The sequence below is a fragment of the Typopeltis vanoorti genome, chromosome 4 (genome assembly GCF_054136105.1).
Source record: "Typopeltis vanoorti isolate ZY-2024b chromosome 4, IOZ_Tvanoo_1.0, whole genome shotgun sequence".
Taxonomy (NCBI): Eukaryota; Metazoa; Arthropoda; class Arachnida; order Uropygi; family Thelyphonidae; genus Typopeltis; species Typopeltis vanoorti.
Window position 1 is genome coordinate 100,521,996 of NC_143552.1, and position 22,900 is coordinate 100,544,895.

At 34.6% G+C, this 22,900-nt stretch overlaps 1 protein-coding gene across 2 annotated transcripts in view; it reads right to left on the reverse strand.

Moving 5' to 3' along the window:
• Nucleotides 1-22,900, reverse strand: part of DCAF12 (DDB1 and CUL4 associated factor 12-like protein) — a 172,876-nt gene that overhangs the window by 19,753 nt on the left and 130,223 nt on the right. Inside the window, exon 8 of one of the 2 annotated variants that reach the window (XM_090391379.1) lies at nt 4,001-4,308. In XM_090391379.1, coding sequence (XP_090247505.1) covers nt 4,001-4,308 — 308 coding nt within the window. Of the gene's footprint in view, nt 1-3,993; nt 4,309-22,900 lie in introns of both variants that reach the window. The other variant, XM_090391380.1, reaches the window with a different exon arrangement.

The following is a 22,900-nucleotide window of genomic DNA, read 5'->3' on the forward strand; positions in this document are numbered from 1 at the left end:
CTTTTACTGCTTGGTTCGTTTAACAATCTTTCAAAGTTCCAGACATTTAAGATATTCTTATCTTCAGTTTTCATGTCACCTTTATCATCTTTGATTCCTTTTATAGTACTCTTTTCTCCATTTCTAAACTTCTTCAATAGCTTTCAGAACATTATGTCATCTTCCTGATATTGATTTCTATATTCTTACCAAAGTCTTCTCAGGACGTTTGTTTACACACATCTTAGCTCTCTTACATTTTTCTCTGTATCCTTTTAGGGCATCTGACAGCTTATTACTAGGAACTTTTGGTATGCTTTCTTCTTCTTTTCCAGGACTGCTTCTTAACTTTCCTCAGCAGAATGGACATTAAATAGTTCTACAGCAAATCCAAAATTCTGTCAAAACTAAACGACATTTTGGGTTCAGCTGAAAATGGCTCTCTACCAATGAAGGTTTATAAAAGAATTTAGCATTATATTATCACCTGAAAATGCTACTGGGAATATTACTGATAAAGATGGTGAAGAAGATGTTCCAAGAACGATAAATAATTTGCCTGGAAAACATGTTTAAGCTCCTTTACATTCAATTTAGTTAGTGAATGTCATTCAGCTGCTTTAAATAATTCTTCAATTGCAGATGAATCTAAATTCTCTCAGGAAAAAAAAAAGGGAAAAATATCTACATAAGTGCAAATGGGGAAAAGAAAAACATTGAGCCTAAAATTGTAGCTTGGTCAGCAGAAGATGCTCATGTGAAACAACTCAAAAAGCAAAATCTTTTACCATTACAATATTTCAAATTACTCTTTGATGATGATATAATAAGTGTGATTACCACAGAAACAAATAGATATGGTTTGAAAAGACATCAAAACTTCCAGGTAACATAATGAAGAAATTAAGTGCTTCTTAGGAATAATGTTGTTGAGTGGCTATTATTCACCATTTTAGATACTGATGAACAGCATTCGTGCTTTTTGTCAGTATCTAAAAAAGTGCATATATATACATCAGCCATATCTTGTAAAATTTACAATAAACAGATGGGAGGAGTAGACGAATGAACAAGAACATATCAAAATACAGAACTGGCATTCAAAGAAAATAAATGATATTTTAGCCTTATTACATATTTGATGGGTGTAGCTGTGAATTCTATGTAGCCTGGAAGCTACATAGAATATGCAAAGGCAAAGATGCAATGGGCCTATCAATTTTTCATAAACAATAGTTAGATTTTATTTAAAGCAATAGTGAAATGCATCATAACAAGACCAGCGTGGAAGACCACATCAAAACTTGAAAGTTAATTTGACATGCACACTGGATTGTTCTCCAAGAAAATCAAACACACAATGTGTGCATTATCACATGAAAACAACAAGATGCAAGAAATATAACAGAGGGTTGGATATAAAATGCTTCAAGGCTTAGGCTTACCATATTCAGTAACACTTAAATAAAATAATTTGTTTTTTTCATAGGATATTTTCCTAGCATTCTATAATATATAGGACACCTTGTATTTTCATGAATAAAACTGCATTTCTCATTTCACTAAGTCTTAATTTATGACATAAATCCATTTATGTCAAAATTGCCTTTAGACATAAATGGATTAATGACAGAACATGCAAAAATATTAAGTTTACAGTTCCACCAGATTAAATCAGAAATATTCAATATCACAATTTTTTTTCTATTGTCTACACTTCAAAAGTGGCCAAATTTGGTACTACCAAATGTTAAAGATACCAAGCTATTTTAAACCTGGTTTTACTCCATTTCCCAAGTAAGCAAACAGACAAACAAGTCAAATTGTGCCTGCAAGTGTTGTAAGTCTAGCTGATCCTACACGTAGTGCAAGACCAAGGCAACTCATGGTAAAAGTAGAATAAGCTCTGATCACTAATCTTAATATTTACCCTTAATGCAAAGCACATCTCCTGGAGGAGATGTATGATGTTTTGTATTAAAGGCAAGGGGGCCACTACCCAGTGGGAGTGGTCTCATCAGTGGGAGCCAGGCTTAAAAAATACCAAGATTTTAGTAATACACAGCTTATAAGTATTTTACAAGAATTTTGTCTGTTTGCTTACTTGGGAAATGGAGTAAAACCAGGTTTAAAATAGCTTGGTATCTTTAACATTTATTATACCCAAGGTAAAATACTTTCTACATTTATATCTCCTCCTGAGATTTTTATTTAATAAGGTTAAAATACCTTATGGTAACTTGTTCTGGTAAAATACACATAAGCTCTGTATTACTAAAATCTTGGTATTTTTCTAACCTAGTTCCCACTGATGAGACCTCAATAAAGGTCGAAACCGGTCTGGGTAGTGGCCCCCTTGCCTTTAATACAAAGCGTCATACATCTCCTCCAGGAGATATGCTTTGCATTAATGGTAAATATTAAGATTAGTGATCAGAACTTATTCTACTTTTACCATGAGTTGCCTTGGTCTTGCACTACATGTAGGATCAGCTAGACTTGCAACACTTGCAGGCGCAAACTTGACTTGTTTGTCTGTTTGCTTACTTGGGAAATGGAGTAAAACCAGGTTTAAAATAGCTTGGTATCTTTAACATTTGGTACTACCAAGATAAAGTCAGTAACAGCATTCGTAATGTCCACTTACAAAATTACTTTTTTCAATTCAGTAGCCAAAATATTACAAATGCCTGCTACCAATGACTAAAGCATTTGCTATAAATAAATGACAAATTATATTGCATTCAAGCATGTGCAATGGATAAAGACTATGACCTGAATAATTCTAATGGAAAATGACAGGAAGAGCCAGACAATATAAAAAGGTTCTCTTGAAATCATTATGCTATTAGGGTGGCCATGTACAACAGATGTAGGTACACTGGAGTGTGTGTGAGATAAACAGTCCATGAAGTCAACATCAGGCAAGTGGCTAAAAGTAGTTATTCAATGAAAGAGGCAGATGAGGATTATAGGGCAATGCCAGTAGGGATCGTGACAGAGTGCACTATTTGTTGGACAGTGTCCCACTTGTGATATAACAAGCATGATTATCGAGGATAATACCATGCTTGCCTAACAAAAATGAACAGTTACATTTAGGGTGGGCAAAAGAATGTCAGCACCAGACACCAGAGGACTGAAAAAAGGATGTATAGTAATGACTCTTGTTCCTGTTATTTCATGCATATGGAAGGAAAAGGGTGGTGAACAATATGAAGCTATGGATCTATCATGCTTGGTTCACAGCAGTGCAAGGTGGTAGTGACAGCAGAGGAGTGATGATTTAGGGCATGTTTTTTTTTTGGTTTGCACTCCTTAGGACCTTTGATACAAGAAGAGCAAGGACTACAATAGTGCAAGCTGACCAAACACATCCATTCATGATGTAATGGAATGATCACTTCAGTAGGATAATGAGTCATGTCAAATGATGTCATCTCTAGGAATGTTTACTTTATTCTAAATGTCTTCTAATTAGCATTTTTGGGATGTGGTGGAATAATATGGACTGATTGCCACTCTAATGCTCAGTTCCAATGAGCATCTTTGGGTATAAGTTGAAATGAAACAGCTGTGAAATGGACCCACTGCCAACAATCTGATTGAACTGCATTTCTGCAAACATGGAGTCAATGCTCCAGGATGAGATATTCTGAAGAACTTATGACAGTTCAATAAATTACCTCTAATAAACTGGTCGCCTGCTATAATAATCTCATTTTCTCCCTAATGTATTAGATTCAATGCCTGTTATGGCCATGTAATACGTTTATTTTAATATAAGGCAGGTTCGTCTGCTTTCCAGCTAACTGATGTGTGTGTGTTTAGATACCAATTCAAATTACACAGTATTATTTTGGGTGGATGTTTTGACATAAAATGAAGGAATAAATAAAATAATATAAAAGAGTGCAGGAAACTTTATTCTTCTCCGGAAAAATAAACAATGTTAAATGGTAGCGTCCTATTCATAAGTAACTTATTGCATTTTAAACTACTATATTTACTTACCACACACCTAGGGGTAGCTTTTAATTCAATGTTATGACCACTCGGTTTTTCTGGATGCTGTAAATAGCGACCATTTCGAACGTCATAAAACAGAATAGCTCCAATTCCGGTTCCAATTGTTAACAGGTTACCAAAAAAACTTAATGAACGAACACCATGCCCACGGTAAGGTGAAGGGATCTTTTTAAAAGGTTTCAAAATTCTACTATCCATAAGGGTAGTGTGGGAGCGAGAGCCAACAGCATACATTTTATGATCATACTGTTGTGCTAAACATACATTTTCTTCACAGAAGGGCAAACGATATGATGATTTCTGAAAAGTATAAAAGCAATGAGTTTTATAGGAGAAGCACAGATTAAAGTTATTAATCCCTTGTACTAGGATGATTTACAAACTCTGTGTACTTGTTACAAATTACAACAAACTTACAACCATGAAAATTAATGTATTAACTTTAATTCAAACAAGTATTATAAGCAACTATTATATCTATTCCATGAATATTAGGGAAATATAATTTTAATGCACATTTGTATTCAAGTGCTTTCAATGGCGAAATATTTAGTGTATAAATTTTTTGATAAACGCACTTGCGAAAGTATTAAAACTATCAAACATTCTTAAATGGGAGAGAATTTTAGTCTGAAGAAAGTGTATACTAGGCTATATAATTCCAACTTTGGAAAACTTGTTGACTATGTTTCAAGAAATGTATAGAGTGAAATTCTCAGAATAAAAATAAATATAATTATTGGATGGGAACGTACACAGAATCTGAAAATTTATCACAAGTGGTCCACACCCACCCACACAACACCTATTGTTCTTCTCGAATGCATTCACTGACAAAGCACTCAAACTCTAGCATCTATTCCACTCATTCACCACTCTCCAAGTGAAAAAAGTCATAAGGCTTTTATTAACCTGCACTCTTACTCAATTCCCAGGAATAACTCCTTGTTCTGTACCCTCTAGCTAGATATTGAAAAATTTTCTCTGCATTAGTTCTATAAATCCCTTTTAGTAACTCTAACATTTCTATTGTATTCTCTCTTTTCCACCTATCAACTAACTTCTGAAATCTTCACTCTCAATCTATTTGCGTAGGGAGCATTCCACAGACTACTAGCCATGTTAGTCACTTACCTTTGGTTCCTTTCCACTGCACAGGCTAGTCACCTGTGCAGTGCAGTCATCTAGATGTAAACAAGTCAAAACCTTATAAAGGAGAACGATAACTTCATTATCTCTGTATGTCAGTGTGTTCATCAATGACCAAGTAATTCTATGTACTGCTCTGGCCACTTTTGCAATATGCTATTTGAACTTCAACTCCCTATCCAATAGCACCACACAAGTCCCTAGCTTCATCTATTTCCTAGAGTATGGTTCTGTCACTGTAGTACAAAATTTGCAATCTTTTCAATACAAAATGCATAACTTTACACTTTTCCACATTAAACTGGCACCCATTATCTTTTGCTCATATCGTCAGCCTATCTAAATGATTTTGAAGGCTCTCTCTCTCTCTCTCTCTCTCTATGTTGCTTGATTAACTATTACATTATCCAATTTTGCATCATCAAGCACCTCAATATTTCCCTTCAAACTATTTCCTACATCACTGATGTAGGAATTACATAGCAGCGGTCTAAGCACACCACTAGTCACCTGCTTTATTCTGGATTCTGCTCCTCCATATACTACTCTTTGGTATCTGTCCATCAGCCATCTTGTTCATATCACCAACTTCATACCCATCTCCAATTTGTATAAAAGGGTTCCAAGTGGTAGTGAAAGATACTGTCGAACATCTTTTGAAAAATCAAGTAGCATTTGTATTGTATTGTATGTACTTCATTTCTATTGTATAATGTAACCATTCCCTTTATCCAACTCAGTTGTTATTCACTCTATTATAAAAAGTGAGGAAATTAATAAGGCATATTCTTATCCACCTATTTCTCAATTGTTTTTGATGAACTTCTCCAATACCTTTACCACCATTTATGGTAGTAAAGGTATTGTAGAAGTTAGTCAATGACAGAATATGTTTGCATGATATGTTAAAGCACTAGTATATTTTTCAAAAACTTTTTGTATTTAAAGTAAGTTAATGAGAAATTACTCGTAAGAGAATTATGTGCAGAATATTTAATTAATTGACTCTAAATGCAAATAGTTTTCAAAAAGAATCTGCAAAAACTGTTGCTTAGATACATTGAATCATATATAAAATTTGAAAAGTTGCCTGTTTTGAGGCAAACACTTTTGTGATAAGATTTATATATTTATCTAATTTTAAAGTTTAATAGAAAAGTGAATACAAATTTCTAACATTTGCTTTAAGAGTAATAATATTCAATGAGTGGATATTTATGAAATAACTATTATAAAAAAGAATATTATCCAGCTTGTTTGAGATATATGATCTGTCAATTCTGAAAGTGAGCTTTGGATTCCTGTTTAGTTGATGTTGACTGTTTTTATCCTAAACAGGATGTCTACAAACTGAATTAGGTTATTGAAGAGAGTTTTTTGAATATGCATTTTAATTTTTTGTCTTCTTTGGCACAGCAAATGGATCAAGTTAAAGATTTTAACATCTGATTTTCTTGAGCACTCTCTTGTTCTCAATTTAAATACTGTCTTGTATACAGGTAGCTTAGTGTTTTTCTCTTTCTCTCTCTCATTCATATAAATAGTTTCACAGGTTCTCCATTCAGGATTCAGGAACATATTTTCCATATTCTTTCTTAGTTTCATAGTAGTGTTGTCTTTTTACTGCAGATTTTCTTGTCAATTTATTACAGCAGTTATTCAATTTACTAAAGGAATCCTGAAACCAAGAAATGGTGTCACACTGGGCAAATGAAATTCATCTATTTCACTGTGAGTATGGATGTTTGTGAATGTCATTAGGAACCCATGACTTACTTACCGAAGAGTGGAAACGGTCAAATGTCGAGTCATTCCATTATGTCACAAGGATTTCTGAAAAAAATTTCTCATATCCTAAGAAAATTTTTTCAACTTTCTTTTCTTCTCTACCCAAGACAAAGTGCACCCAATCCTTTTTGTTGTATATAGAATTTCATGCTCATTTGGCCTCAATTACTGTATTCAAGCCAGTTGATCTGCTAAAGTGAGATGAAAAGAACATATGAATTATATCTACTTTCGAAAAGATGAAATTCGGGATTGGGCAACCAATGCATAAACACTGACTGCCATATTGAATGATGAGAAATGAAACACGAAATTCAGGATTGGGTGAGAATGCCATAACTACTGACTGCGCCATATTAAATAACAAGAAATGATACCTCTTCATCACAGATTGCTTAAATTTGTAAAATCATTTAAAAAATTTTGTGCAAACTTTCTATGCCAGAAATACTTGAACAAGAATTTACTGAATTTACTAAAGTTTACTGATTGGTCACTAACAATCAATAAATTTACTAAAATTTATTGATTTCTTGCATCTGAGTGTTTCACTGTGAGTATGGATGTTACACTCCCCCTCCTACAAAAGAAGAAAGTTGTCTTGCACTTCCAGCCTAATTAGTTTACTTAACTGTCAGGTAACTAAAAAAATTTGTGCAGTTTTCAGTAGAGTTTGCTGCAACGACTTGTTTTATTTTGCAGTGGTTTGCAAAGCACATTTTTTTTTATGTGCGTCATAAGGCACAGATACCAGTCAATCAGTGCACTCCTTTTCTGCGACTTTGAACCCTTTTAAAATGTCAGTTGAACCTGGTGTAATTCGGACTTGTTTGTTTTATGAATTTAAACTCAATCTGAAGGCTTCAGAAGCATTCTTTAAGACAGGCTTTCCCAAACTGTGTTCTGCAGAACACCAGTGTTCCACGAAAAATTTTCCTGGAATTTGTCATTTTAGTTTTCTAAGCATTTTTCATGAATAAATGTTTTATAGTGAAAATATTCTGAGGAGAATAATATTCATGAATATGTCAAAAAGCTCAGACACAGAACACCTAATAACATCTGTGTAGCAAATGTTAGTGACCAAGCCATGTATTTTTAAACGTGGAAGTAATCATGAATTATCGTTAATTTTCACACATCGAAACCTTTCAGCATTTGGGAAAGGGAATGCTGCTGTTTATGACTGGTCATAAAAATTGACTGCAAGCGGATTATAACAATGGGCAGCATATCCTCTGTTCTCAAAACTGAAGGAAATGACATCTGTGTAGCAAATGTCAGTGACCAATCAGCAAGGAAGTATAAAGAAAAATTTTCCACTAAAATTGAAGATCAAGGTAGTCTGTATCCGGTTACTCAAATCTAGTAATACTGAATATTTTCTTCGCATGTTCGTATTGTAGGGTGAACGTTTCGAAACTGTAGTGCCGTGATTTTTAAAGTAATAAGCCTACAGGTTTAAATTGTAATATAAATAAGAGACGAGGGACTTTGTTTACTTTTGGTATTAAGAAATCTTTATTGAAGGTGTTTGTGAAGCAACAGATAGTGAGTCATCAGCCACCAGCCTACAAAGCGGTCTCCAGAATGTACAAAAGGAGGGGAAAAACTACCACAGCACACAGGAGAAAAGTCTGCATTCACTTGTAAGTACTTATAATACTATAAATTTTTGATGATCAGAATGGGATATGTCAATGAAAATCATCACAAGTTAATTTAATAATGTTTATGCTTAATTAATTATTAATTAATGCTCAATTAATAATTAATAATAAATGCTCAATTATTAATTAATAAAAAAATCAGCTAAATGAACAATTAATTATTAATTAAGACATTACTAAATAACCAAGGTGTTCCATGAAAATTTCAGGATTTGTGAAGTGTTCCATCATTAGAAAAGTTTGGGAAATGCTGCTTTAAGATATGCGTGGCATTTGGAAAAGATGTGGTAGCAGACTGCTGCACAGAAATGGTTTAAAAAATTTACATCATAAAAATTATGGAAACAATTTCAGGCCACTTTCAGTTAGAGTAAAACTTCAGTTTAATATAAACCGAAATAATCACTGATGTTTCGACCTTCACGTTAAGGTCCTCACCTGGAATATATATATATATATATATATACATACAAAGAAACAAACTGCAGTACAATCTACATGATATGCTAAAGTTGCTGGTCAACTGTTAAAACTATTGGCCTGACCTCTAGTTGTTTTTTTTTGGAGGGGGGGGGAGTTACTACATCAAAGCTTAAAGTCTGGTTATTATTATCTATTAGGTTACAAAATTAAATTAAGCCAGAGACAACATGTTTCACACAAAAAAGTTACTCATATAAACATACATATAAATTAAAACAAACCAGTATGGATGGTGACCAATAAAAACTGCTAAAGTCAGGGTTTACTGGAAAACTTGTTAATCAATGGAAATTTAACTTTCCGAATGAATGGAAATTTAAAGAAGCCTGTGAAATTTGATTAACCACCCCCTAATCTTAAAAATAATGGTGGCATAAAAATCCCAAGAATTTGGATGGTACACTTTCAGCCCACTTAGTTCTTCAAGTTTTCCAGCAAACCCTGACTTGAGCAATTTTTCTGCTTTTATTGGCCACCATCCATCCTGGTCTGTTTTAATTTATATATATACTTATATGAGTAACTTTTTTGAGTGACCACGTTGCTCTCTAGCTTAATTTAATTTTGTAACTTAACAGATAATAATAATAACAACAACAGGAATCTAGCTTTGATGCAGTAAGGGTTTTTTTTTCTTCACTAGAGGTTTTAACACCAATAGTTTTAACAGTTGACCAGTAACGTTAGCATGTAGACTGTAGTGCAGCTTGTTTCTTTGTATATATACGTATACTCGATGATCTTAATGTGAAGGTCTAAACGTCAAGTGGTTATTTTGATTCATATCTTTAAAATGGTAGTTGTTTCCATCATTTTTAAGATGTATTCTGATCATCATGTAAGCATGAAGGAAAGGATTTAAAAAATTTGTTTCTGGTTATTAATTAGTTGAAGATGCACCACGTTCAGGAAGACCCTCCATTATTGATAATGAAGGATTATGTGCCGCTGTTGGAAATAATTCCACATTAACATGTCAGGAAATTACACAAAGGTTGAACGTGTGTATGGTGAAACAATTCATTTATACTTGTATCAACTAAGAAAATCATGGAAGCTAACCAAATGAGCCCCACATGCATTATCAGATGACAATAAACTTCAAAAGCTATCAAATTTGTTCTTCACTTCTTTTCACATCATAAAAACAAGCCATTTTTGGATTACTTGCTTACTTGTGATGAATAATGGATCTTGTAATAACAGGAACAAACTTATCAATCATTGGTTGTCACCAAATGATCCAGTACTGCACACTTCAAAGAAGTTGCTTCCTCCCCAGAAGATTATGCTTTGTGTGTGGTGGACTGCAGCTGGTATTGTCCAATACGAGTTTCTCGCTGCAAGACAAACAATTACAGCCAAGATCTACTCAATGCAATGGCAGTGTGTGCAGGATGCATTACTTCAGAAACAACCAGGATTTGTTAATCGCAAGAAAGTGCTATTCTTACAGGACAACGGTGAGAAGAGTTGTGTTTTAGGATGGAGATACTCCCTCATTCTCCATATTCTGCTGACATTTCTCCAAGCAATTATTAGCTTTTTTTTTGGCGCCAGACAATCACATGCAAAATACAGTTCCACAATAAAACAGAGATTGAAGTTGAAGTTACCAGGTTTATTATTTCTAAAGACAAAACATTTTATAAAAGTAGAATTTACAAGCTTGTATATTGTTGGGAAAGAGTTGGATTGTGAAGGTACTTATTTTAATCAATAAAACATTTTATGAAAATTTCTGCAGTTGTTTAATTTTTATTATGAAAACTGCACAAACTTTTTTGGTTACCTGATAGATCTGAATGCACTCCTTAATGGTTAGCTCTGATGATGCTGGTGTTACACTAGAGAAAATACTAACTTTAAATCTTTAATCAATTTAAATGTATTTTTTGTACCTACAGTTTCCTGAAGCCCAGGAATTTACACATTCACAATAGACAGGATGGAACAGAAAGATTCAAAGTGACAATCAAAATTCTCCAATGTTAAATCTGGTGTGAGACAAGGATGTACATTATCCCCTCTGTTATTCATTATCTATATGGATCACATTATGAAGAAAAGCTATATTAAACATGATATCAAAATTGGAGATGTTAATCTCAGCTCTTTACTTTATGCATATGATGTTATACTTCTAAATAAATCCGCTACGGGGTGCTTAAGGGTCAAAGCTGTATAACTGAGAGGAGACCTCCACATAGCCTTTAAAGGAATGCGGAGAACCGACCAGGGCTTCTGACCTAATGTCCAATCCTCACCTTCTTGTGGTGCACCCTGTTGGGTATCTACATTGATACTGAACGAACGAGGATGGGCTGGCAATTTGGGATTTAGCCGACCAAATTGTATTCTTATTGGTTAAACTAAAATAAAAAATGATGGTACAACATGACAAAATTTCATGCCGGCTGGGGCGTCGCCCGGTTAAACAAGGCCCCCGTTGTTTTCGCCAGAGAACCAGGGCGAACAGCGAAAAGTCTGCTACTGGAACAAATCTGAAAACAAACCCCAACTCAACATCACCAGAGTTAAAGATCGGTACTATCAACGTAAGAAGCCTGAATGGCAAAGAAATTGAGCCAGCTGAGGAATTAGATAAGTACCAGATCGACATAATAGGGGTGACTGAAACAAAAAAGACAAAAACTGACGAGATCTTTCTGAGCAATAAATACAAAATGTTATATTCAGGCAATGACAATCAAGGAAAAGAAGGAGTAGCCATAGTATTCAACACAAAATACGAGGCTAATCTTCTTGAATGGCAGTCAGTCTCAAGTAGAGTAATGTGGGCAAATATGAGAATGGGGAACTAGACAATGAGACTTATTTGTGCCTATGGTCCCACAGAAGGTTCTACTAAGGTAGAAGTGGAGGAATTTTTTAATGCTTTAGAAAAAGCAACTGACACAATTAAAAAGGAAAAGTTGGTCCTTCTTGGGGATCTAAATAGTAGAGTAGGAAATGATTGTGAGACATACAAAAATATTTTGGGAAAATTTGGTGAAAAGAGCAAAGCTAATAATAATGGCAAATATCTGTTGGATTTCTGCTCAGGACATGGACTGGTTATTACTAACACCATGTTCCAACATAAAAATGTGCACAAATTCACATGGAGAGAAGAGGCTAGGAATAAGAAAAGTCTCATTGACTATGTTATTGTTGATAGTGATGTTTTCTCCCTGGTGCAGGACACCAGAGTGTACAGAGGATTTGAAATTGGAAGTGATCACTATTTAGTCTTGAGCAGGATAAAATTGAATTTCATATTGAAAAGAATAACATGTAAGAAAGTTTTAAAGCGAATAAAAGTTGAGCAGCTCTCAGATGTGAACTGTAGACTGAAATACAGAAATATTATTGAAAAGTTTATTGAAGAAAAAATGAAAGAGTTTGAGAACAGGAATCAAACCTTGGAGATTCAGTGGCAAACTCTGAAGGAAACATTGATTGATTCTGCCAGAGAGGCATGTGGTGAGGTTGTGTGCAAGGATAAAAAAATCAGAACTCCCTGGTGGACACAGGAAGTTAAAGAGGCAGTGAAGGAAAAGAAGAAAGCATATCAAAAGTTCCTGGCAAATAAGTCAGCTTTTACTCTTACAGAATACAGAGACAAATGTAAGAAAGCTAAACAGTGTGTAAAACTAGCTAAACAAAAGTCATGGGAGGACTTTGGCAAGAATATAGAAAATAAATATCAAGAAGGTGGCAAAATATTCTGGAGGTTGTTGAAGAAGCTTAAGAATGGAGGAAAGAGTGCTGTAAAAGGAATTAGAGATGATAAAGGTGAAATGAAAACAGGAGAAAAAGATATCCTTGAAGTATGGAGTAATTACTTTGAAAAACTGCTAAATGAAACAAGCAGTGATGACAGCACAGTGATAAAAAACACTGACCAGGCATGCAGTCAGGAATACATATCCATACTTGAAGGAGAAAAAGCCATCAAAGGCTTGAAATGTGGAAAGGCAGCAGGAGTAGATGATATTCGACCAGAAATGCTGAAGTATGGTGGTATAAGAGTCTTACAGTGGCTGCACTGCATAGTTCAGAAAGCATGGACAGAGGGACGAATTCCCGATGATTATAGTAGAGCTCTCATAGTACCCATATATAAAAAGGGAAATAAAACTGAATGTGAGAATTACAGAGGTATTTCCCTACTGAGTGTTCCTGGCAAGATCTATGCAAGTATACTTGAGAAACGGTTGAGAAGAATTGTGGAAGAAAAGCTTGGTGAAGAACAAGCTGGATTCAGGCCAAATAGAGGCTGTCAGGATCAGATCTTCACTTTACGACAAATAGTCGAGAAAGCATGGGAATATAACAAACATCTGTATTTAAGTTTTGTCGATTTGGAAAAGGCATATGACAAGGTGCCAAGAGAGAAGCTATTCAATACGCTGCAGTTATATGATGTCAATGGGGCATTATATCAAGCAATACTTAGTCTTTATTTGAGTTGTGAGTCAGCAGTTAGAATTGAAGTACAGGAAGATGGTTTAATGTTAAATCTGGTGTGAGACAAGGATGTACATTATCCCCTCTGTTATTCATTATCTATATGGATCACATTATGAAGGAATGTGGTATTAAACCTGATATCAGAATTGGAGATGTTAATGTCAGCTCTTTGCTTTATGCGGATGATGTTATACTTCTAAATAAATCCGCTACAAGTCTGCAAGATCCTCTGACTAAATTGAATAGCTGTTGTAATAGATATGGTATGAAGGTCAGCAAAGACAAAGACAATGAAAATAGGCAGAATCATTGAAAATGTCAACTGTGTTGTGAATGGAGAACCTGTGGAACAAGTAAAACATTTCAGCTACTTAGGCACAATTTTTACTGAAGATGGTAAACTAAATATAGAAATAGACAACAGAATCAGCAAAGCTGGTATCCTGGGAAGTCAATTGAATAAATTCATATGGAATAAGAAAGAAATTAGTCGGAACACTAAATTAGCTGTATACAAGACTGTGTTCAAACCAATTTTAACTTATGGATCTGAGAGCTGGGTCAGAAGTAAAACACTTGACCAAAGACTAGAGACCGCAGATATGAGAGTCCTGAGAAAGATTAGAGGCGTGAACAGATGGCATCAATGGCAATATCATATTAAAAATGATGATATTAGGAAAGAACTTGACAGTGTCAGCATCCAGGAATGCGTTAGCAGAGCTAATCTCAGGTGGTATGGTCACTTAAATAAAATGAGAGAGAAAAGATTAGCAAAACAAGTGTTCTCTGCCAGGTTGGCAGGAAAACGACCTAGAGGAAGACCAAGATATAGGTGGATTGATACGGTTCAAAGTGCCTTAAACGATAGAAATATAAGATCTGATAATGTTGGAGTCTTGACAAGTAACAGACTGATTTGGAGGAAAATTGTAGATAGGAGGTTGGTAATGATGTAATTTTTTCATGTAGTACTGTCATATCCTGTACACCCCTTGAGGGTACATGGCAGGAATTTGATGATGATGATGATGATAATAAATCCGCTACAAGTTTGCAAGATTCTCTGACTAAATTGAATAACTGCTGAATTAGATATGAAGGTCAGCAATAAAAAGACAAAGACAATGAAAATAGGCAGAATCATTGAAAATGTCAACTGTGTTGTGAATGGGGAACCTGTGGAACAAGTAAAACATTTCAGCTACTTAGGCATGATTTTTAGTGAAGATGGTAAATTCAATATAGAAAGAGACAACAGAATCAGCAAAGCTGGTATGGTGGGAAGTCAATTGAATAAATTCATATGGAATGAGAGAGAAATTAGTCAGAACACTAAATTAGCTGTATAGAAGACAGTGTTCAAACCAGTTTTAACTTATGGATCTAAGAGCTGGGTCAGTAGTAAAACACTTGACCAAAGACTAGAGACCGCAGATATGAAAGTCCCGAGAAAGATTAGAGGCGTGAACAGATGGCATCAATGGCAATATCATATTAAAAACGAGGATATTAGGAAAGAACTTGACAGTGTCAGCATCCAGGAATGCGTTAGCAGAGCTAATCTCAGGTGGTATGGTCACTTAAATAAAATGAGAGAGAAAAGATTAGCAAAACAAGTGTTTTCTGCCAGGTTGGCAGGAAAACGACCCAGAGGAAGACCAATGTATAGGTGGATTGATACGGTACGAAGTGCCTTAGACGATAGAAATATAAGATCTGATAATGTTGGAGTCTTGACAAGTAACAGACTGATTTGGAGGAAAATTGTAGATAGGAAGTTAGTAATGATGTAATTTTTTCATGTAGTACTATCATATCCTGTACACCCCTTGAGGGTACATGGCAGGAATTTGATGATGACGACGAGAAATGTAATACAGTCCACTCTCCAATTACAAACACTGCTATAACGAACTTATTCACCATAAGCTTCATGGGTAAATGCTATGCTAAAAGAAATTCACTACAGCAAACTATCCACTCTAACAAACTATTTTGGGCCCTTACGAGTTTGCTATAGCGAAAATCAATTGTATGAGAATTCCAGTACATGTTCTCTTTTCCGTATAAAAGATATTTCCTTCTTAAGATGACATAAAAGTCCCTAACCAGAACTCACTCCATACATAAAGAGACAATGGTGAAAAACTAAGGTTACTCTAAATTAAGCTATCATTAATCATATGGCACTGACTCTCAATACAGCAAACAATGAACAACCTGCTTAAAAATGCCCAATAAAAGCCCTATAAGCACAATGGTATGCTCAAGGAGATTCACAATAACAAACTGTTCCTGTAGTCCCTATGAGTTTCGAAACAGCGAAAGGTGACCATACTTAACTCACTTAGTAATCCCATAGTTAAATGAGGGTATAATAGTAAAGAGAAATTCTTTGAGTTATTAGAGAGGGCAGCTGAAATTAAGACACAACTAGTCTTATTAGAGACCCAAACAGCAAAGTAGGAAATGAATCACAAGCCTACAAAATGGGAAAATTTGAAGAAAAAGACAGTTAAACTGAATTTCTGCTCAGAACATGGAATAGGTCATTTTACCTGCATGTTCCAACAAAAATGTGTATGAATTCACAGAAAGAACATTGAAGAAATAGGGAAGGTTATTTAATTATATTGTTGATAGTGATATTTTCAAACTGGTTCCAAAAAAATCAATATTATAGAGATGGTAAAATGTTTGGGTTTCAGTTGTAAATACAGATGATGCAATTAAGGCTGTGGGGCCAATATAATTATGTACGTTAATTGCATGTATTCTCTGATTGGTTTGCCTGTTTTGCTAGATACAAAAACCCTGCTGATTTTGTATGAGATGAACTAATTTATCTTCGGCTAAGTTTTAGAAAGCTCTCAGATCCAAGATGGGATTCAAACTCAATGTTTCCCAACAAACAAAATGTTCTAGAGGCAAGAGTGCAACAAATGGAATTACATGTGGAACAAAGTTATGGTTAAAAAAATAAATAAATAAATAAATTTAAAAAAAAAAAAAAAAGCAACATAAAACTTCAAGATGTTAATATTCCAGATGTCTGAAGTGAAAAACTTAATAAGCAGCAATAGAACAGTGGTTGCTATTACACATGCAAAATGAATATTTGGTATCAAAGGATTTGTTTTTAATTATTTATTTTTACTTTTCTGTGTAATGCAAATCTCACATGTAAAAGGCTGTGATACATTTTATTACCACACTGTAGTATCATGGGTAGGGTAAGGCTAGATAATCTGGATCCCCTATATACTAATTTTTCAAGGGCCTCCAATAAACTAGGTGGTGGTCATGCAAATTGTGCCAAAAAATCAGCTACAGCTTTTACACAAACATCCATGACACACTGGATTCAAACTCACAGCCTACTGGTTGGAGAGTAGTAAAACTATCCACTTGACACATTTAAGCTAGCTAGCAGTAGAACAGAGAAAAAGTTGTAAAAAATCTAAAACATGGAAAAGCTGATGATATTTGACCAGAATTACCGGAATTAAAAGTTTTACAGTAACTACAATGCATAATTTAGAAAGTTTGGTCAGAAGGCCAAATTCCAGTTTATAGGTAGAGTTCAAAACAGTGCGCATCTACAAAAAAAAAAAAAAAAAAAAAAAAAAAAAAAAAAAAAAAAAAAAGGAAATGAAGAATGCGAGAATTACAAAGGAATTTCCTTAGAAGAGGCTAAGAAAAACTGCTGAAGAGAAAGTTGGGTTCAGGCAAATAGGAATTTGTCGAGACTAAGTTTTAGTAACTATATGTTTTATGTTTGTTTTTATGATTTCCATGATGGCATTGTTAACTTGCAGAGGTTCTTTGCAAAGTATAATATATACACCACCTTCAAATCAGCTAAATCCACCAAACTAGTCCACCAAAGATAAATTGCCTGGTATCTATTAAGTACTCTATTTGTATACACTTTGTTATTTTACACAGATAGATCATTGTTCATCGGTTGAATTTGTGGTTGTGGTTGAATTTGTGGTTGTCTTTAACCAGGTTGCTGTATTTCTTGACGTGTTTGTTTTTTATTTTTTGAAATTCTCTCTGTGCAGAAGTCTCCAAAATGTCAGAGAGAATCGACCAAAGTTCAGGGTTAAGAACGGTGGAGAGCTCTGAAAGTAAGGAGCCAATGGTGGCATTCATCACTGCGAGGGCGGCACGAATAGAGGCGATTTGCTCGCGTAGTAATCACCAGAGCGGATAAGGGTAATGCCACAGTCGTTCTTAATACCAGCGAATACAATCGAAAAATTAACATTATCCTCAGCGATTGTGCTACCTACATCCCGCTAGAACACGATCCCACAAAAACACAAGTTAAGAAATTAAAAATCTTACTTAAAAAAGTAACCTCCTGGCCCCCTGACGTCAGGAAAAAACTTAAACTTTTCCGCCCCCCGAATATACGGTTTACCAAAAATCCACAAACCCAATTCCCCACTCAGACCTATACTAGATGCCACCAATGCACCTTGTTACAGACTGTCTAAACAGCTGGCCAACTCTCTGTCCCCCCTCACCGGAAATTCCGCTTCCTATATAAAAAACTCGACCCACTTTAAAGCCCTCACAGAAAATTTAACCTTGAATAATACAGACATATTAGTAAGCTTTGATATCTCTTCTTTGTTTACCAATATTCCCTTAACTGACACTTTATCTCTCTTAGAAAACGTTTTTCCCTCTGACATCTTAGATCTCTTTTCCCTTGCCATCAACTCTGGGTATTTCTCTTGGAAGAACAAAATCTACAAGCAGATAGAGGGAACCACCATGGGTTCCCCCCCCTTGCCAATTTCTATATGGAAGATTTTGAAAAACGAGCCATAGACTCAGCCCCACTCAAACCTTCTATCTGGCTAAGATATGTAGATGATGTGTTCTCTATTTGGCCTCATGGCCCAGACATGTTAGACTCCTTCCTCAGTCATCTCAATAGCCTACATCCAAGAATCCAGTTTACTATGGAAAAGGAAAAGAACAATTGTTTACCCTTCCTAGACACCTTAGTCACACGCCTGCCTAATAATACACTTGCCTTCACCGTATACAGAAAACCCACACACACAGGCAGATACATTCACAAACTCACCCACCACCACCCCTCGCAACAATATGGCATCGTTAAAACTCTTACCAAGAGAGCCCACAATCTTTGTTCCAGTGGAACTGCCCTCACTACTGAGCTTAACCACATACACAGAACTTTCCTCTCCAATGGCTACAGCGAACACAGTATCAAAAAAATAATCAATTCCTCCCCCATTCCCCGTCCCTCTCGTCAACAAGATTTTAAAAATGCCATCACCATACCCTACATCCATGGTATTTCGGAAAAAATAGCCAAGATACTAAAAAAGTATAACCTACACACAGCATATAAGCCCTACTGCAAACTTGCTACCCTTATCCATTCTACGAAAGATCAGCTCCCTCCTCTCTCTCTGCCTGGAGTTTACAAAGTACCCTGTTCCTGTAAGCTTGCATACTTTGGACATTCAGGCAGATCAGCATCCATCCGCCTGGGGGAACACAAGTCGTACATCGTTAAACACAACTATGGCCATTCAGGCTTGGCTGACCATGTTTTGGACACCACCCACAGAGTATCATGGAAGAAAACCACCATGCTCCACCACAGCAAATTCAAGAAAGAGAGACTTTTCTTAGACGCAGCAGCTCTCAGAAACCAACCATATCTTAATAAATACGGTTGCATTAAGCTTCCGAAGATTTGGGAAACACTCATCACCAGAGGTCCCACCTTACATTCCAGGCCACCTACTACAGCCCTTAGAGGGCGCTCCACCTAGATAGGACTTTAGTGTCACCCACGTGGTTGGGCTTAATATTGTAAGTTTTTGTGTGCATGTTACATTAATTGTTTTTGTAATCCCTGTAGATGTCCTAGTGACTAGGACGAAATATAGGAAGTATTAAATTCTATTTTAATTCTTTTTGAGTGTTGTAAAAAATCCATTAAACCTCCAACATAAGGACCAGGGCTCCAGATATACAACTTAAATCTACTAGTCACAAAAAAATTTTACTTGCCTAAGGTATCAGTCTACTTTATATAAATATTATTATAAGTGATGTCAAAAAAAGCACTTTGACAAAACAAAGCAATACATTATTTAATTCTCGCTATACATTACACACAAATATGCTTTCCTTTAATGTGGGTTTAAAATGCATGCCACAACACAGCTCTGTTTTTTTTTTTTTTATTTATTGTTCATAATGAGGGATGAATTTATATATTATCTATAAACAATAATTTAACAGGAAACACAAATAGTAAAATTCATAAAAGCAAGAAAGTAGGTAGTACTCAATGTGCTGGCTACTTTCTTGCTTACTCACTTTTCACACGATGAACTCAGTCAAACAATCTAGTATTTGACTTGTCTTTGCAAGATAATTGCATTTTTTAAATAACAGTATGAAAAAAGAATCTGCATTATGTAAAATTTTCATGCATTTAATTACACTAAGCTAATTCATGTTGTGAGATTAGAAATAAGCTTAGGACAATACTACATTGCAAGTGCGTACCTATCTGAGGAGTAAAGGTGTTGTTGGAAGAATAAGATGTACTACAGTATTTAATTAGAATGTGACAATTTTAATTTGTGTTTATAATTACTGGTTTATTTTATTAATAAAATTATATTGTAAGAAAAAGACAATTTTTTTAAAGAATAAATTGTCTATTACATGTGCACACTGTATATACATGTAAGATTAACAATGAACTAAATGAATGTATTGCAAACTTATTTTGTGATGAAAAACTTGTATGTTTCTCACACATTCAAGTGTGCAAGATTTACTGTTTTCAAGTGGTGTAACTGTAACACATAATGGCAGCTCATTTTTATCGCTTCATGAATGAAAAGAAAACCAGAAATGTGATGCATAGTGGAGCATGCATGGAATAAAAAGAACCCCATACTGTAACCTTGCTGTGAGAGAAATGAGATGACTAGAACTTGAAAGCAGATATTTATGAAATAATTCTTGTAGAAAGAAACATTTAAAAAGTTATCAACTGTTATCGATTTAAATATTTTTTTTTTTTTTAATTTCTTGATATCTATTAATGTACATGGAGTTATCCTCCTGCAGTTTAATTTCAATTTAAGTGTTAATTTTTTTTATATTTATCTCTTCTTACTGTAGTGTATCAAAAAAAAAAAAAAAGGCCATGAAACATAGCCAAAAATTCTACAGAAATAAATAATTCATTTACATAAGTAACTTCCATAATTATTTATTATTATAATATGAACTTTTATGTTATGACAATGATAAGAGAACAACTCTTGGAGGGAGGAGAAAGGTACAGCAGGTTGAGTTTTTAATTACTGCAAAAAAATGAACAGTCTTTCATATAGAAAGAAAAATAAAGTTCTGAACTGAAAAAGAATTAAAGGAGGGAAGAAATGAATAAGATTGGCTTACATAATGACTTTTAGAGAAAACCAGCAACTAAAATTCTTTAAAACTTAAATCTTCAACTTAAAATTGTTTACAAGGAAATGCCATAGTGTTCCCTCTTTAATAAATTTTTGGCAGCTACCCATGATCAACAGTGAATGAGCTGCTTTAAAACAGAAAAAAATAAATTCAAAATTATGCAAAAAAATATATTTTGATTGCATTTAGAACAAGACTGAAAATTCGTTCGCCACTTGTTTTTGTTTAACTCGTCTGTGGTGAGTGGATTTCTGGAGCCCTGATCAGGACTACATCAAATTCTAATCTGAAAAGTAGTCTTGCTTATCATGTTAATGATACCAGACAGAGAGTTCTTTAGAATCAAGCCAAGATTCTTCAGATCAACAGATTTAAATTTAATCTTGTTTCTTGAAACTTCTGGAACTGCCTGAATCTTAACTGCTCTGATGTGCATTCTAGTCTCACAGTTTTGAGAAGTAATTTTTGATAAAAAATTAACTATTCGTAATTTTTTGTAATAATGAATAAGTTATATAACCTTGTATTAAAATTACAAAACCCGTTGTTTTTCTTTACCCTGTAATAACATATTCTCCTGTTAACTCAGCTGTGGCCGAGATATGAGCAAGTAGGTACATCTTACGTGACCAAGTTTTCAATGTTGTCAACCAATCTTCTCTTTTCTACTTGATAATGTAACATGGGATGAAATATACTGGAATTAAATTGTATTTTCTGTGCATGTGTCAGCCATTATAAAAAATATAAAAAAAAATTTTTTAAATATAATAAGACAAGAATTTTACTGTATAACAAAAAAAAAAAAAAATTCAGAACTCACAGGAATGTAGAATCTCTATCTGTTGGAAATACTATGATTATATGATATAAATGGAACATTATATAGAATAATATATATAGTCTATGCTTAAGTTGTAAGTCAGCAGTTAGATTAAGGATAATACAAACATTTTGATAAATCAGGTGAAAGGTAGAATGATACACTATCTTCACTGTTATTTATAATCTACATGGAACACTCACTAAGAGAAGTGGTATGATGGAAAATACATATCACGAGTGACAATTATAAGATTACTGAATAAACTGGAGCAGACAGGGGAATGGAAAATAACTGGCATGGATTAACTTGCACAAGTAATGAAGTCTAAGAAAGAGAATTTTGATATGGAGTCACAATAGAAATACATAAATAGGTAGAATACTGGCCTAGTTGTCCGAGTGGTTAGAGTATCCGCTCTCCAGCCAAAAGGCTGCAGGTTTGAATCCTGCTCTGTGCATGGATGTTTGCGATTGTCTATGAAAATACTAGTGGTGGTGGTGGGTGATAGATGGCATTGATGTAGCTGATGATGGTAGTTATGGTTCGTTGTAGTTGGTGGATTGAATGGTGGAGACAGAGAGCTGTAAAGTAGGTGCCCTCCCTCGATGAATCCTTACATTCCCCTGGAGGTGTTAATAATAATAATACTATTATGGGCAAATGTAAATGAATGCAATAGACTGCAGATGGAACATAAGAAGAATGTGATTGACATGACACACACACACACACACACACACACACACACACACACACACACACACACAGAGAGAGATGCTAGTAGATAGGTATATCAAATTTACATCATAAAGGCAGTTAAAGACAATATAAAAGGTTACTGTGAAAGATGCTGACAAGTAGTGATGTGGAAGCTATTATTACATAAGGCTTTATAAAACTGAATCTACATATTAGTATTCAATCTCAAATATATAGCTTTTGGGGTATGCCCATAGTTTTAATTTCATATTTTCCTAATAAATATAAGTATATTAAAGAA